At 38.5% G+C, this 18,949-nt stretch overlaps 1 protein-coding gene across 1 annotated transcript; it reads right to left on the reverse strand.

Annotated features, from left to right (window-relative positions):
- Positions 1-13,962: 13,962 nt before the first annotated feature.
- Positions 13,963-18,704, reverse strand: LOC107878519 (transmembrane 9 superfamily member 12). The gene is made up of 2 exons (XM_016725540.2): positions 18,437-18,704; positions 13,963-16,361 (listed from the first exon to the last, which is right to left on the reverse strand). Exon 2 carries the CDS (start codon positions 16,278-16,280, stop codon positions 14,301-14,303), a length of 1,980 nt encoding a protein of 659 aa, XP_016581026.2. The 5' UTR covers positions 16,281-16,361; positions 18,437-18,704; the 3' UTR covers positions 13,963-14,300.
- Between the last annotated feature and the right edge of the window lie 245 nt (positions 18,705-18,949).

Consider the following 18,949-nt stretch of genomic DNA (forward strand, 5'->3'; position numbering starts at 1 on the left):
AATGGTATTTTCTCCATTTATTTTTGTTTGGCATGTTTTGATTCAAAAGTCAATTAGATTAATCTTCAAAGATGAAATGACTTGGATTAATTTAATAGTTAAAATTTAAAATTTAAAATTTAAATATTTAAAATTATACGAAAAATACTTTAAGTTGCAATTGATCCTCATCTTAATGACTAAAAAGGACACCTTAATATGTTGGTCAAAGTCCATACCTTTTTTTTAGCTTGTTTTTAAAATGAAATGTGTCTTTACACTTTTGGCAACTCTCTAATCATAACTTTTCACGTAACATATTTAAGACCGTAAGATTTGAAGGCATTTTGGTACATCTTCCTAGCTTATTTGGTCAAGTTTTTTTTTTTTTTCAAAAGTGCTTATTTTAAGAAAATTGAGGTGTTTGATCAAGCTTTTGGGAGAAAATAAGTGCTTCTCGAAATAACAGAAGCAAATTTTCATAAGCTAAAAAAAGTAGCTTGCCCCCGAAGCACTTTTTTTTTTAAAAAAAAAGCACTTTCAAGAAAAATATACTTAAAAGCACTTTTAAGAGTTAAACACTAACTGTTGCTCAAAAGTACTTTAAAGATATTGGCCAACACAAATTGTTTCTCTTTTTTTTTTTTTTGGTGCAAAAGATAAACTATTTATTAGAGATTAGGGAGGAAATAGAGTTACACCCCTTCCAGCTCGGGGCCATATCCCGGCCCCGTAGGTTAATAGAATTGTTTTTTATTCTACGGTGAACAAGCCTTCTGTTAGAATATGAATACACAAAAGTTGATACAAAAGGAGGCATTTGCCAAAACAGATGGGGTGACTCCATGACTTGACCTCTAGCTCTCTCATTCGCTAGTATGTCGGCCACTGCATTCTGCTCTCGAAAGATCTTGATTGGCATTGTGGACTGAGTTTCTTCCATTAGAGACGTCCACTCAACAATCAAGTTATGATAGGAAAGGTGTTCATTAGAAATCAATGACAATATAGTGCTAGAGTCAGTTTCAATAGTGAAGTGATTGAAGTTATGGGTTTTAGCAATGGTAAGACAATGACGTAATGCTAAAAGCTCAGCAATGGTGGGGGTGGTGTGAGGAAGGTGCATGTTGAACCCTAAGACCCAATGCCTATTATGATCTCTGAAGATGCCCCTATCCCCCCTTACCAGGATTGGTCAGGGCTGACCTATCAATGTTCAACTTTAGTTGTCCATTGATAGGAAGGTTCCATTTGGTGCTAATAGTGGTGAAAGTAGACTGATTAGGAGAAGCCTTGGTGACAAGCATGGCAAACTCAATGGCTAGGGATATGGCCATATATGTGGAGATATGGTTGCATTTGTGGTTAAAAGTGTTGTCATTTCTGCACAACCAAATGACCCATAGGCAGCGAGGGAAAAGGGTGTCCCATGGAAGCCAATTATTGAAGGGTTTCCCTTTGAGTTTTTGCCAGATAATATCCCAGTTAGAAATAGAGATGTTCATCCAGAGTTGGGAAGGCTTGAACTGGGCTTTCTGGAGAAGGTTCTGCCAAAAGGTGACTGCATTATTGCATTGGAAGAAGATATGATTTATGTTTTCTTCCTGGTAATGACATATTTGGCATTGGGAATCTCTGGAGATGCCAATGTAATTAAGGTAGGCATTGGTGGAGAGCCTGTTATGGAGGAGAAGCCAGAGGAAAGTTTTAATTTTATTAGGGATGTGGGCTTTCCAAACCATCTTAAAGTTCTTTTGAATAGGATTGCTATCCACATAGTTTCTGAGGAGAGAGCACATGCTCCCAGTATTGAAGGTAGCAGTACTGGTTAATCCCCAAATTGGCTTATACTCATCTATGGAATTCTGGGGAAGCAGAGTACTTCTGATGATATCTTTTAGGTAAGGGGGTAACTCAAGGGATAAACCACTAAAGTCCCAGGTCCCATTTTGATAGATATTTTGGATGGTAACATTGGTATCAGCAATTGTGAAAGGGCCATGGATAAGGCTTCTAATGGTACCAGATAGGGCACCCAACTATCCGAAGAACCCTAACTTTATTGCCATTATTAACTCTCCAACTTATACCACTAGAGCAAGCATTTCAGCCCCTAATAATAATCTTTCAAGTTCTAGAACCAGGGGTGTTGTTGTTCCTACTGTATTTTAATAGTATAATTCTGCCCCAAAGGTTGGTAGGCTGGGAGTAAAGCCTCTAATCTAGACCAGCATGCATGGCTTTATTCCTGATGTCACTCTTGTGAAACCCCAACCCTCTACTGTCTTTTGGGCTAGTAAGAGTATCCCAGTTGATAAGGTAAAGTTTTCTCAGTTGATAAGGTGAAGTTTTCTCTTTTTAGCACTGCTGCCTCAGACAAAATCCCTGTAGGTTTTATCAATGAACTCATGAATTTTGTTAGGAATCTTAATGTACTGTATAATGTGGGTAGGAACACTACTGAGGGTGGACTTGGTGAGTACAGTTCTACCAGTCATGTTGAGGAATTTGGTCTTCTACCCAGTCAATCTTTGTTTCATGTTATCCAGGATGAATTGAAAGTCACTGTTCCTGAATTTACCATGGAAAATGGGGTATCCAAGATATTTGCCAAAGTTTTGGCTAGCTTGGATATTGAGGGTGTGGGTACACAGCTCAGCATTTTGAGGGGTGCAATTCTTGGAGAATAGGACTTTAAACTTGGCATTATTGATGGTTTGGCTAGAAAGCATGCTAAAGGTCCTCAAAATGTTAACTATGGTTAGGAAGTTGTTATATCTCTTGCCAGGAGGGTGAGGTCATCAGCAAAGAAGAGATGGGAGAGTTTGGGGCCACCATTAGTGATACTGATGGGGTCCCAGTTTTTTGCACTAACCTCAGAGTCAATGCCTCTTGAAAGTCTCTCCATGCAAAGGATAAATAGGTATGGGGACATGGGGTCCCCCTATCTAATACCCCTTGAAGGCTTGAAGAAATTAGTCTTGGTACCATTGACTAAGACAAAGATAGAGGATTAAGTGACACAAGACATAATGAGTTTGGTGAGATTTTCAGGGAAGCCAAATAATAGCAGGGTATCCTTGATAAAGGACCATTCAATTTTATCAAAAGCCTTGTCCAGATCAATTTTCAAAATCATATTGGAGTGTTTCCCTTTCATTTTACTGGAGTGGGTAATGTACTCTTGTATGATGATGGCATGATCAGAAGCCCTCCTATTGGCTAGGAAGCTAGCTTGACTGAGCCAATAATGGTAGGAAGGTAAGGCTTGATCCCATTAACAATGATTTTGATGAGAAGCTTGTAAGTGGTGTTGCAGAGTCCAATGGGCCTGAAATTCCTAAGATTTGTAGCATTATTGCATTTAGAAATGAGGCAGATAAGGGTAATATTAGCATCCTCAGGCATGAAGAGAGTGGAGAATGCTTGCCTACAGAAGTTCAAGGTTTTTTCTCCCATAATGTTCCAGAACTTTTGGAAGAAGAAGGGATGAAGCCATCAGGTCCTGGGGTTTTCAGAGGCTTGAATGATTTGAGGGCCAACAAGACCTAAGAATCCCTAAGAGGGGAACCTAGGAAATATTTAGCTTCCTCCGAGAGAATATTAGGCTGGGAGGTGTTGGTAGGGACAAAATAACTATTAGAGTTGCTTAAGTGGCTAGAGGTGAATAGTGTGTTAAAGTGGTTAAAGATGAGAGTATGAATGTCAGCTTCCTCAGTCATAAGGTTACCCATGTTATCTCTAAGTTCAGAAATTTTATTTCTTCTTCTTCTATTGATAGTAGAGGTATGAAAGAAAGAAGTGTTGGCATCTCCCTCAGCCAACCAGGATATTCTAGATTTGGTTTTCCAGAAATCCTTCTCACATTTGAGCATGGCATCATAGTCACAGAGTAGCTCATTCTCCAAGTTGTGGAGGTAAGAGCTAGTGTGGTAGCGGGAGGACTTTGAATGCCATCCAATCTAGCTAGAACTGATCTAATCCTTTGGAATAAATTGCCAAAGACAGAAATATTTCATTCAATAGCCTCAGAGTAGAATTGAGATATTGAGTGCTGGAGGTTAGAGGGGCCAGCAAAGCAACTCTCAACCAGGCCATGGAATAATTGGTTATTACACCACATGGGTTCAAATCTGAATGGCTTGTTGGGCAGCCTCTCAGTCTTTTTGAAGAGAGATAAGAGGAGGGGACAGTGGTTAGATTTAGTCCTAGGAAGGTGAGTAACAAGGGAGTCAGGGTAGTAGTTTACCCATTGAGTATTGACAATAAATCTATCTGATCTTTCCTGGATAAGACCCCCTCTATTTTGATACCTTTTATTGGTCCAGGTGTATTTACAGCCCTTATACCCCAGGTCTACCATGTTGCAATGGTTTAGACAATCTCAATAGTTATTGGCTCTTGTATTGTTGATAGGGTATCCTTTGAATTTTTCATTGGCCCTCAAGATTTCATTAAAGTCCCCCCACCCATAAGTTAGTTCTCATTCAGAGTATTGACAATGTTGCGTAACTCATCCCAAAGTATTAGACGCGTGTTGGGGTCAGGACTGGCATAAATTGCAGAGAAAAAAAATGGATGAGGGTCTTTACTAACCTTAATGGTAGCATGTACACCTTGCGGTGAGAAGGAGAAGTGTTGGAGGTGGAGTAGGTCTTCTTTCCACATTACTACAATACCTTCTTTTCTGCCTACAGCGCTTGACTCCAAGTAAGCATCAAAGTGCAGTGATTCAATGAGATGCTTGTGGTTAACCATTTTAGTTTCCAGCAAGGCAATCATGGCCGGGTTGTGAGTTCTGATTAGGGCATCACATTGACGAATGAAGGCAGCACTGTTGGCTCCACTAGTATTCCAAATTAGAAACTTCATAAGGTTAGTTGTGAATGGGGGTGGGTGAGTCATTGGTTTCTTCCCCTTGTCAATGTGGACAACCACAGGCAAAGTGTGATTTATAAAGGAGAAGGGATATTATGCACGAATTATAGGCGACTTGGACACACTCATCAGCATTGCCCCACTCATTCCTCCAAAGCTGCTGATGAACAGGATAAAACGATTCCATCTAGCAGCGAGACACACTCTACAGTAGAGGAATGGCAAACAGTCTCATTCCCCAAGAAGAAAACCATCGCAAAGCCTTCCACCAATGTAGTTAAGGAACCAGCGAAGGGGGACCAGACCCAGGTAAAATTCTATGATGTAACCTCTGATAAGTTTCTACGCTCTAATTCATTCACAGCCACCGCTAATAATTCTGACTTGGGTACAACGGAGATGAACCATGCAAAGCTTCACCAAAATTCCAAAAAAGATTTTAAAAATAAACAAAAAAAAAAGAAAAAAAAAGTTATTGTGGGACAACAGGGCCCACCTCCCCCTGGTACATCTGGCAACTCTGACTTGTCTAAAGTCAGCCATGGCATTGGCTTAGCTGGAGCATTAAACTCTAACTACTCTCCCCTCATTAACTCTATCTCTGCCCCTTTAATGCTTGAAAATCCCAACGGGGTCCGCTACCCCATCCCCTTGGGGGGAAACCCCATGAACGCCTCCGCCTCTGCATATTCTGGGAGGAGTAATACCATCGCTACTAGGGATAATCATCATCCTAGGACGGTTGATATGACCAACACAGTCATGTCAATTAACTTCTCCTCCAATTCCACTGGCCTTTTGAACCCCCAAATCCCCATCAAAGGACACATTTTTGCTCCTCTAACCAACAATAGAAACTCTTCCTCCAAACAACAACCCACCGTTTCTGAAGGAGACTCTCTTCTTTACAACTGTACCACATCCAGCCAACCAGCTACCAACGTCATGGGCAGAACTAGCCTTAGCGGATAAGACCATAACTTACTATGTTATTGTAAGGGACCAACCAATAGTACTCTTCATTCAAGACCCAGCTTGGATGACACAAATAGTGAGAGAAGCAGTAGATCAAATAACGGAGGGAATGGGGTACCAAGTATGGTGCCAGACCTTATTGCAAGCTCAAAGGTTGGGGACCCTCAATATGATGAACTCACTCATGCACCATATGTTCAAGAACCTTCTTTTTTACCCAACAATCTCCTATCTCTCTGAAACAGAAACGCTGACATTCATACCCTGGAACTTAGTGGGGGAGTCCAACCCAACACCCCTAATCCAAACGTCGCCACAGGGCACAGACCCAGGCGAAATGATTACCTCAGTGCTAGATGATCTTAGGCAAACCAATGGTGAGATGGAGCATCTCTTGGAGGAGCTTGGGGAACTAGGGGTAGAAATTCTCACTCCAGATAAATCAATTCGCAGAGAATTCAAAGAGCCCTCAAACAGCTATTATCGCATCTTTCTCTCTGGCAAAGAAGACTCTTGGCTTGACCCTGAGGAATGCTTCGGAGAAAATTCCATCTACGTTGGCACTGATCCCTTGGGTGGATTTAAGGAAGCAACCCTCGAAGGACAACACAAATTGTTTCGCACCAAAAGTGATTTTTTTAAAAGCACTTCTCAAAATAAATTGATTTTAAAACCACGATATTCAAAAAAATTCTTTACTTTCTTAAACTTCGTATAAAGTCAAACTAGAAAAACAAATTGAAACTTCAAAATTCACCCCTATCACAACAAAGGTGAAAGAAAAGAATTTACACCGACCTTATTTACTAATTAAGCTTGGGACTAGAGGACTAAAAAGAAAAAGGAATAATTTCATTTTTGAACTTCCTATTTACCATAATTTATCATCACACGTATATTTATAGCTTGTCTTTGGACAATAAATTTTCTAAAATAGTGTTCCCAAACAAGCACATTACATAAACTGAAACGAAAGGAAAACTTGATAATTGAGAGTGTCTTAAAAAGCATATGGTCTTGTACAAAGTGAATTTCCCTCACAAAGCTATTGGTACTTCTTTATTTTAAAAGGAAACATAATATTCATCACTAATCAACATTGATCAATATTCCTCAGACATTACGCTTAGCAGAAGATTTAGTGCACCTGCTGCCTTTTTTTAGTCAATATTGATCAAAGTGTTTTAAAGAAAAATGTACAGATAGCTTCATTATCCATCTGTTAATTAAACTGCGTCATTCCCTAAACTGTGTTGCTTTTCTTCAAGGTTTAGACTGGCAGTGACAAGTCTCTTTACGACGATGAAAATATTGACAACGGGCATTGAGGGAGACATTTCTTGTAGCCAATCCAGGAAGTTATTAAATGTCTTGGCAAGCCAACTATAACACAGGGAAATCAATATGATCATAGGATAAACATACCAAAATGTATATTTTGGTACTGCCAAACAGACTAATAATGACATAGTAAGAGTTTTGGAGAAATCTCTAAGTCGTATACATATTTGCCACTGCCTGCTTCTAGTGTCACTGAATGGGAGAATCGAACGAATATTAATGGAGATGAAAGAGAAAATGAAGAACGTCAAGAGAAGAATGCTAGCTTCCATAAAAGTAAACTGGTGAATGTTGAATGGATCTAATTGTTATGGCATTTGGCTCCCGAATTTGAGAATGTTTATAAACACAAAGATAACATACCTATAATAAAAAATGATCCATGGTTACTAACTTACTATATTTGTTTCTTTTGGAATTTCTGTGGATATAGTAAAAGATGTTCTAGTCTTTCCTAGTTTATATAGATCATTATGCTAATAACTAACTTGGTGGTGATAGGAATAATAATAGTACATATGAGTCTATACTTACTAATCCTATATAATGCTTATGGACATGCATATATTGACTACTGACTGTATTACTTGCAAAGCAATAAGTTGATCAAGAGCAGTGGATTGAAAGAAATTGCAATATTATATTGACCTAGGCAGTATATTGTAATGTACTAATTCAGAAGAAAGGGCATTTTAGTCATATCATAAGTCGGTTAGGTAGTTAATATCTGTTAAGAAGTGGTTAGGATTCAGTTAGAAGCTACAACTGGCAGCTCATTGGGGATTAGCCTATAACTACAAGAATTACAATGTAAATGAGCATTCATTTTCAGATATTCAAGATACTTCTCTATTAATTGATTCTATCTCTTAATCTCTCTGTTTTACTATTCAACGACCATTTTCTCATTGGTTGCTTAGGTGACAGAATTGTGCTTGTCAAGTAGCATGTTACATTGGTATCAGAGCAGCAAGCTCCTCGGACAGAAATCAGGCCAAAAATGACGACGGCGAACACCAGAAATGGTGAACTCCGACGAGAAGTGGATGAGTTTTGAGAGCAAATTCGCGTACAAGGAGAAACACTCGAAAAAATTCAATAATTATTGATTACAATGGCCGTAAATCAGGTACCACAAAGGGCGGATGGACCAGTGGAGAACTCACCGGCGGGTAATGGATTCAATTCGGACCAAGGCAATCAAGGAATTCCAAGAAACCCTAATTGGCAAGGGGATCGATTTCAAATAGTGGAATTCCCTAAATTTTATGGTGATAACATCAAGGGGTGGGTGTACAAAGCGAAGCAGTGTTTCGAGTACATGACGACCCCAGAAGGGAAGAAAGTGTAGACAACTATGATTTACATAGAAGGAAAGGCTCTACAATGGCACCAAGCATACATGAAGGCCAGGTTAGGGACAATACCTAGTTGGAGTGATTACATAAGGGCAATTTACTTGAGATTTGGGGATATCGAACATGCCGATCCATTAGGAGAATTGATAACTCTTAAACAGATAGGTAGTGTTCAGGATTTCTTGGATAAATTTGCTGAGCTCTTAAATCAGGTGGAGCTGACGAAAAAACAATCCATTAGCATCTTTTTGGCTAATCTGAGCCTAGAAGTGGAGGTGCAGGTAAGGATGTTCGGCCCTCAAACACTGATGAAAGCATACAATCAAGCGAAATTAGTCGAGCAATCTTTGAAACTGCAGCATGGTCATACACAAGCACTGGTGAGTAGTTCATAGGCTATATTACCAAATTCTAATAATTCTTGGAGTAATCAGTCAAGAGTGGTGAATCTTAAGAATACCAAGGTTAGAACTAAGCCAACCATTACTGGGTCAAAAAGGCTATCCCCAGCCGAAATGGATGAAAAAGAGATCTTAGGGAATTTGTTATTGGTGTGATGAGAAGTATATGTCGACCCACAAATGCAACAGAAGAAAGCAGTTGTTTATATTGGAGGTTGACGAAGAGGATGAAGAAGCGGTGTGGGAAGATGCACGAAGAGGGAAGAACAAAATGAAGAGGATTTATCATTTAAGGCTCAAGTTCTTGTACATGCCTTGAATGGTACTTGTGACTATAGAACCATATGAGTAAAGGGTTCTATTAAAGGAAAAATGGTCCATGTCCTTGTGGATTTGGGATCTACATATAACTTCATGGACTTGGAAATAACTAAAAGGTTGGGGTGTAAGTTGGACACCGTCACACCATTTTCAGTACCAGTTGCGCATGGCAGCAAGGTCCACAGTTCTCTTTTAAGCAAGGAAGTACATTGAAAAATGCAAGGAGTTGATTTTCAAGCAGATATGCTGGTAATTCCATTGGGGGGAGCTGATGTGGTGTTGGGCATACAATGGCTCACAACTTTGGGAGATTTAAAATGGAATTTTAGCTAGTTGAATATGTAGTTTCAGATGGGGAACAAGAAGGTTTCACTTAGAGAGAGTCAGCCTGGTAGTTTCAAAATGGTGGCAGATGTCAAGATGCAAAAAAATTTGGGGGAAACACACCAACTCGATATGATGTCAGTAGCTTTTATTCAAACTCCAATAGAAGAAAAGTTGGGAAATCAAAAGACTGAAATCCCTGTTGACATGCAGGTCATATTGGATCAGTTTAGTTCCCTGTTTGACATACCAAAAACACTGCCTCCCCATAGGCAACACGACCACAAGATGGTGTTAAAAGAAGGGGGTTTCTCTTATAAATGTTAGACCTTATCGATATGCAGCTGTTCAAAAAGATGAAATTGAGAAGATGGTTGCAGAAATACCGAAACGGGAGTGATCAGGCCAAGTGTAACTCCATTTTCTTCTCCAATGTTATGGTTAGGAAGAAGGATCGGGCATAGAGACTCTGTATTGATTACAGGAAGCTTAATAACTGACTGTAAAACATAAATTCCCTATACCTGTCATAGAAGAGTTGTTAGATGAATTTGGGGGTCCAAATATTACTCTAAGTTGGATTTAAGGTCGGGATACCACCAAATTAGAATGAATGAGAACGATATTGAAAAGACTGCTTTGAGATCACACAATGACCATCATGAATTTGTAGTCATGCCATTTGGGTTGACTAATGCACCCTCCACCTTTCAAAGTCTCATGAATTCTATATTTTGACCCTACCTGAGAAAAATTATTTTGGTATTTTTCGATGATATTTTGATATATAGTTCTTCTTGGGATGACCACTTGACACACTTAACCTTGACTTTTGATATTTTGAAAACACACTATTTGTTTGTCAAGTTGAGTAAGTGCTCTTTTGGAAAAACTGAAGTGGATTAGCTAGGTCATGTCATCACCCAACAAGGAGTTCATGTTGATTTTGATAAAATTAAAGTGATGTTGGAGAGGCCTGTTCACAAAACTATTAAAGAGCATAGAGGTTTTTTGGGACTGACCGGTTATTATAGAAGATCCGTGAAGGGTTATGGGGTGACCGCTAAGCCTCTTACTGACTTATTGAAGAAATACAAAATTGAGTGGACCACCATGGCAACCAAGGCTTTTGAACAACTTAAAATAGCTATGGGAACCACCGCTATACTAGCCTTGCCCGACTTTTCTCAAGAGTTTATGTTGGAAACTGATGCATGTAGCCATGGAATAGGGGCCATATTGATGCAGGTTGGCCATCCCTTAACTTACATAAGTAAAGCTCTCAGCTCCAGACATTTAGTAATTTCAGTTTATGAGAAAGAAATGTTTGCAATTGTGAAAGTCGTAGACAAATGGAGATCTTACTTGATTGGCAGACACTTCTTCATCAAAACTTATCATCAACCATTAAAATACTTGTTGGAGCAAAGGATTTCTACTCTCATCCAATAAAAATGGCTTGCTAAACTCATAGGGTATGATTATACAATAGTTTACAAGAAGAGAAAAGACAACCTAGCAGCTGATGCACTGTCTAGATGTCCTGCACAACAAGAGGTACAACTACAAACCTTGACCACTATCACCTTTGATTTTTTAGAGAAGATTCGAGTCTCTTACACGGCAGATGTCCACTGGCAATGATTAATCACTCAGCTAGCCTCTGACCCTTTATCTAATTTGATATTCATGTTGCATGAGGGTGTCTTATACAGGAAGGGCAAGATTTTAGTAGAGAATGATAGAAACTTGAAGCAAGTTATTCTACAGCACTTGCATAATAGTGCCATAAAAGGACACACGGGTATATCTACTATACTCTATAGAGTGAGTCAGTGGTATTACTGGAAAGTTTTGAAGAACGATGTTTATGAATTTGTGAGGAAGTGTAGGATGTGGCAAAGGTGTAAAGGAGAAAATGTCAAAGTTCCTGGCTTGCTACAACCCCTGCCAGTCCCCAAAAAAAGTTTGGCAAGACATCAGTTAGGACTTCATTGAGGGACTGCCAAAGGCTTACAATAAATCAGTGATCTTGATTGTTGTGGATCGACTAAGCAAATATGCTCACTTTATGAGCTTGACCCATATTTATACAGTTACCTTTGTTGCTCAGTTATTTTTGGATAACATTTACAGGTTACATGGATTACCACAAACTATAGTCAGCGACTGAGATATGGTTTTTTTAAGCAAATTTTGGAAATCCTTATTTGCAGCTCAGGGTGTGCAACTTCTTCACTCCACAACCAATCACCCACAATCAGATAGCCAGACTGAAGTAGCGAACAAGTGTGTGGAGGGATATCTTAGGTGTATGTGTTACGACAGACCTAAAGAATGGGTCAAGTGGCTACCCTTGGTTGAATGGTGGTATAATACCTCATTCTATTCTGCCATCAAAATGATTCCCTTTGAGGTAGTTTATGGTCAGAAACCCCCCACTCATTTACCATATCTAGCTCATGATTCTATGGTTGACATGGTTGATAGAAACCTTCAAGTTAGGGAATGTACTATTCGGCTCTTGAAGCACCATTTATTGTTGGTCCGATCTCGGATAAAAGCTCATGCTGATAAATTTCCTCGAGTATTTGAAGTTGGAGATGAAGTGTTTGTTAAACTACAACCGTATAGGCAGATGTCATTGTGGGGTCATGTGTATCACAAGCTAAATCCCAAGTTCTTTGGACCTTTTGTTATCCTAAAAAATGTGGGCACCATAGCCTACCAACTATAGCTTCCTCCTCAGACCAAGATCCATAACACTTTTAATGTGTCTCAACTGAAGAAATTCATCCGGGACAAACCTATTCACCCTGCTCTGCCTGTTACTCTCTCCTTCTATAGCTATGTTATTCTGGTTCCTGAGGCTGTGCTAGACACAAGATCTATTTCCAAAGGTGGTCGGCTAGTGACTCAAGACTTGGTCAAATGGTTCAACTGTTCTTCTGAAGATAGCACATAGATGGATGCCAATTCTTTACTTCAGTAGTTTCCTCAATTCAGTCCTTGAGGTCAAGGACTTCTGCGGGGGAAGGGAGTATTGTTATATACTAATTCAGAAGGGAGGGCATTTTAGTCATTTCATAAGTCGGTTAGGTAGTTAATATCTGTTAAGAGGTGGTTAGGATTCAGTTAGGAGCTACAGTTGGCAGCTCATTGGGGATTAGCCTATAACTACAAGAATTACAATATAAATGAGCATTCATTTTCATATATTCAAGATACTTCTCTCTCAAATTCTCTCTTAATCTCTATGTTTTACTATTCAGCTACCATTCTCTCATTGGTTGCTTAGGTGACAGAATTGTGCTTGTCAAGTAGCACGTTACACATATTTTGAGCCCCTTTGGGTAGTATAATTTGCAGAAGTGCAGTTCCTCACAGATTGACTCCCAAAACAAATGTCGATACTACTTTTTTCAGTAACCTTCATGGTAAACTTCAGTTATGTGGTTCTAACTAAACCGAGTGAGTCCTTGAGCTTACAGACGCTCGGAATTTGAAGTTTACTCGTTTGAAATGAGCTTGAAGACGTTCGGAATTTTATGTTTATGGATTTGAAATTTTATCCCTTTTGAGTTATTATTGGGTTCTAAATTACTTCAAAATATGTGCATATTGTTGGGTTCAAAATTGGTAGGGCGCTGTGCAAAAACAAATAATTTGCAAACCCTAAAGACTAGAGATGATAACTTAGATGTAAAGAAAAGCATACTAAAAGAGCATATTATTTGTATGATTTGATAAACGACCTACATATTAAAAATCAATATTGAAAAAATATAAAACATATGGAGAGATCTTCACTAAACAAGACTTAAGAACTATATTGTGGATGCTATTGTTTTATGATTTGAGAAAAAAAATGACCTTCAATTTAGAGATGCACAAAACTTTTCCTCCAAGCAAGAATACACCTAATATGAAAGAGATCTTTACCAACAAGAAATTTCCACAAAGAAATGTAATTCTAATTATGATAGAAAATCAGATAAATTAGAAAATTCAGGACAAATCCTAACACATATTAAGTAAATTTTTTAAGACATACTGAAATACAGGCTATTGGAATCTACGGAACTCATACCATCAACTCTACATCTGCCCCTGCTTGAACCAACAACAAAAGAAATTATTCATTATTCTTTTAGGTTAAAAGAAGATGCATTCCAGGATGTGGTGAGCTGAATGAACTACAGTATAAGATCAAGGTTCAGATTTCAACGGCAGAAGAAATCTTTGGTGATGCTTCCCATCTATCCAAGTTTATATCTAGGGAAGACGCAGCAAGTATTAGGTGATTAGTCAAAATGAGCATTCCAAAGGTAAAAAGTTCAGCGCGCTGTTTATGTAGTTGCAAAGACGAGTAAAAACACAGCAGATGCAGATGCCTTGCATCCTGAAAACCACCATAAACCTATCTTGCTTTCCAATTTCAAAGCTACAATGATTTCTCTCTGGTAATTTTCCCATCGAAGGTAGAGGTTGTCAAGATACAAGAAACAGGGGGAAATGTAAACAAAACACAACGAAAGATGAAAATGCTAAACAATAGCTTTGGACTAACAAGATATCTAACCTCAGAACATTACAGTTAAATAAAAAGTAAAAAAGCCCCTCACTGCAATTTTAGATACTCTTTCTGGCAGGACTAGGTAAAGTTCCACAATGCACAACGGGTCTTAGCCATCAAACTATAGTAATCACCCTGCATACCTGCTCAGTCAATCTTCACTGATGCAAAAAGATAATGCACAAAGTAAAATGATGTGATGAAGCCAATAGTGCCAGTTGACAGCATGATTGCAATTGCCATTATCAAGGAGTAGCCAAGGTAAAGCACAGCTGATACTGGGCCACTCAAGCTCTGTAGGTCAAAAATCAAGTAGTTGATGGAGTAAAGGAACACATACACAGCAACAGAACCTGATGCATAGAATGATTTCCACCACCACATCCAATCTTCCACGCAAAGATGCATATAAGTGAGCACAACTGAAACTTCAGCACAAACAGTAACCAACAGGAGGAGGACAATAAGCAGGAAACCAAAAACATAGTAGAATCTTCCAAGCCAAATACTAGAGAGGATGAAGAAGAGTTCAATAAAGAGGGTTCCAAATGGCAGAGTTCCAGCACCAAGAACAAGAAGCCAAGAGGGATACTTGCGTGCAGGGATCTCCCTAGGAATCTGGTTAGTCCGCACAGGATATTGAATAGGCTCAGCTCGAGTGCCAAGGTATCCTCCCATGAGGGTAAGAGGCACTGAGATGCAGAACCAAAGCAATATGAGAATGAAATATAGTGAGATGGGCAGTGCGCCAGTGCTGTTGCTTTCCCAAAGAATGAAATTCAGCAGAGTGAGTATGACAAAGACTATTCCAGGAAAGAAGCACGCAGTTGACCATGAAACTGATCTCCAACCTTCAGAAGTACCCTTTATTGTTCTCCAGGCACGAACACTAACGTAACCAGCAGCAATTCCCAGAAAAAGATAAAGCAATATCATGCCTGTCAGCAGCATGCCTCGTGAAGCTGGTGACATGAAACCAAATGCAGCAAAAACAATAGTGACAACTGCCATTCCAGTAATTTGAACCCCATCTCCAATCATCACACATAGTAACTTGGAGTGATTTGGCTCTCTAAAAACATCACCCACCACAAGCTTCCAACCAGAAAGCTCCTCATTCATCTGTGCCTGAGCCTCTTTATCCAGTTCCTCATACTTGGTCAAATCCCTTCTAACAGTTCTCAAAAAGATAACGAAAACAATACCAGCCAAGAAAAAAATTACCATCAAAGAGTTGAGAATTGAGAACCAATGGACTCGAGCACCATCCATCTTCAGATAAGCATCCCATCTAGATGGCCATCTAATATCACTTTTAACAAATTCAACCTCATAAGTGAAAGACACTCTTTCTTGCTCTCTTATTATTTGGGACTTTTCCAGATCCAGTGGGCAATTTATTGACGAAGTGTTGTCATACATATGGAGTTTTGTCATCTTTTCTGGCTCATACTTGACACTGCATGGAACCACCTCAAAACCAACAATTTCAAAACCAGATGTTTTACTCTTATCAGTCTCTGTAATGACACCCATACCTTCTTCACCAGTACCAATTATCTGAACTCCAGCACCCTCGTACTCGTGAATTAAAACCCTGAATTTAAGATGGTTGATTATGTAATCATCATTACTGTTTTGTGGTGAGTAGCCAACTGGAAACCCCGTCCACTGAATTTTGAGCCCATTTTGGTTGGCATATCTCAAAGCAGGCAAATTATCCAAAATCATGTTAACCTGATACAGATCACGTGTTCTCTGCTTCAACAGCTTCACCTCATGCTCATTTAGGGGCGGAGTAGTACACAGGTAAATAGACTCATTGACATTCATCTTAAATCTGTACGGGGAGTTGTCAATCTGATCTCCCATTAGCAACTCTCCTAGATTCTCAGCACTATTCTTGACTCCACCAGGAGGCTTGCAGTAAGGAAGACTATAGTAGCTAAATGGAAGTTCAGTTTCAATCGATGTCAATGAATTCACTTTGACGAAGATTTCTTCACCTGTTGAATATGTATGCATGTAGCTTCCAGGAAGATAAAACCCATTACTGACATGAGAAACGAGAACGACATAGATGAAAAAAGCCCAGTATCTCCTTGTTGAGATCAATGGGGAAGCCATTGCCCAACCAAAACACCAATCTCCTGAAAACTAGTTCGATCTAACCAAAATACAAGATCTCCGTAGATTATTCCAGGAACTCTGAAATAAGGATTCGTGTTAGTGAACTTTGTAGAACTTGATAAATGAGAAATGAAGAATCAGAAAATATTATGCTCCCTCTCATAGATAAGGGACATTTACACCTCATAATTATATCCCTTATCGTATTTTTCCTTTATTTATTTGGAAGCATGATTGCAGAGTGAAACAAGCAATTATGGAAAAAAGAAAGTTTTACCAACTATGAGAATAGATATAATATCTACTAGCATTCATGCCAGTGTAATATCACATTACTTCATCCGTAGACTAAATGCAGATATGAATACCAATTGAGACACTTATGAGCAAGAAACAAATTCATATCACACTGATCGTATTAGTGAACATCTTAACTGAAACTCGCATATAACGTACATGTTTAATTTGCCTGCACGGTAACTACTCATTATGGAACTGCCACACACAAGTTCTAGAAGCAAGAGAGACAGAAAAAAAAACGAAATCCAGAAGTAAGACAAATCCCTCTAACCCAAATCCAACTAATACGTAGTACCATGGCACCCAAATGATTATACTAGGTGGTCAAGGATCCATCTACAGCAAGTAAAAGTGCACCAGTGCCAAGCAACAATTACACTGGATAAACTTTTCTGACAGTTAAACGAGGAAGAAACAACTACATATCACACAGATCGCATTACCAAACAACCTAGCAGCACTCAAACAAATAATTCCTCCACATATCGAATCTCATGAGTCAAAAAGAAAAAAAGCAACCATTCATTCAAATCTAACTAACACATAAGATTTAGACATTAGAGAAGAATCAAAAGTTAATGAAATCCAGAAATTACTCGACAAACAAGAACACAAATCTAATGCTAGCATGAACAGATCTACCTCGTTGCAGTGAATGCACATACACCGCGATCTTCACTCAAATTACACATCCATAATCTTCATTAAGTTATACTCCATTTTCTACGTTGTGCCCTCACTCGTCGTATAAAAAGTAGCGAGTCTAATAGCCTCCACAGCTATTAAATTAAAATTCTAGATCCATATCTGAATTACTAAATAAAGTTTCCCAACTATTAATAGAAACGACAAAAAAATAAATACTCTTAACATTACCTGAACTATTCATTCAAATCATTCCACGCATTAATTCTACTATTAACATCAATTTACGATTCAAAAAGGAAAAAAACAATTAACATCAATTTATGATTCAAAAAGACAAAAAACAAACATTCATTCAAATCAGTCTGCAGATAAGATCTAGACACCAACAGCATAATCAAAAGAAACAAAATCAAAACTAACTTGACAAACAAGATATCAAATCTAATGCTAGCATGAGCAGATCCACCTCATCACTCATGCACACATGGCCGTCTTCACTCAAATTACATATCCGCAATCTTCATTAACTAATACTAATTATTAAAAAAATGAAAATAATAGTGAGTCCAGTAGCCTTTGCAGCTACTCAATTAAAATCCTAGATCCGTTAACTGTACTACTCCCTCTATCCCATATTACTAGTCCACATTTCCACTTTACACGCTCCTCAAAAAATCATAATAGTGAGTCCAGTAGCCTCCGCAGCTACTAAATCAAACTCCTAGATCCATTTCTATATTACTCGCTCCATTCAAAATTACTTGTCCACGCTTCCACTTTACACGCCAATTAAGAAATCATAAAAAGAAAGTCCAGTAGCCTCCACAGCTACTAAATTAAAATCCTAGATCCATTTCTATATAACTCCTTCCATCCCTTATCAGTTGTCCACAATTTCCACTTTACACTTCCCTTACAAAATCATAATAATTGTACAAATCCTAAATTCGTTACTGTATTGCTCCCTCTGTTTCATATTAGTTGTCCACCTTTCTACTTTACACGCTCATAATAGTTCTCCAGTAGCCTCCGCAGCTAATAAATCAAAATCCTAGATCCGTCTCTGTAATACTAAATAAAGTTTCCATGCATTTAATAAAATACATCAAAAAAAAAAAGGAAATTAATTACTCTTTAACATTAATTGAACTAGATCTATAAATAGCAATAATAAAGCAACAAAAAATAATGAATAAATTAGTTACCGGCGATCGGAAAAGTGAGAAATGACGGTGAAATCGACGGGAGATTTTGCAATTTTGCAGGCAAAAGCAAAAAATGTGTGGGGATTTTTTGGGAATAATAAAAACGGTTTGCGCGTGAGAAGTGTGTGGACCTATTATCGCGTGAGATGTGATTCAGGTTTTTTAGATCTTTGTTTGTTGTACTTGAATACTCATAAGAGTGATGATGATGCCTTTGGAAAATTCGGTAGATCTACGATAAAGAGGACAAAATGGGAATTTTGTTTTTTAATTCTTTTATTGTAGTTTGTGAAATGTCATGGGCTTTTTGTAGTAAAAGCCCATGGGCTTTATTTTTCTCATGTATGGGCTCTATATCTTTAGATTTTTCAGGACGTTACGCCTAGTGTCCCACAAAGCGGCCCGGTCTTGATTTTCAGCCCAACCCTTGAAACATATTACAACCCTAGGTGGCTTAGAGCCGATATCGAGGTGCTAAATCTTTCCATCGATGTGAGCTTTTGGGGTAGATCA

This window comes from Capsicum annuum, chromosome 7, assembly GCF_002878395.1.
Source record: "Capsicum annuum cultivar UCD-10X-F1 chromosome 7, UCD10Xv1.1, whole genome shotgun sequence".
NCBI classification, from domain to species: domain Eukaryota; kingdom Viridiplantae; phylum Streptophyta; class Magnoliopsida; order Solanales; family Solanaceae; genus Capsicum; species Capsicum annuum.

Bases quoted from the DNA above. Each gene is read 5' to 3' on its own strand.
- LOC107878519 (XM_016725540.2), bottom strand. From the start codon at position 16,280: ATGGCTTCCCCATTGATCTCAACAAGGAGATACTGGGCTTTTTTCATC.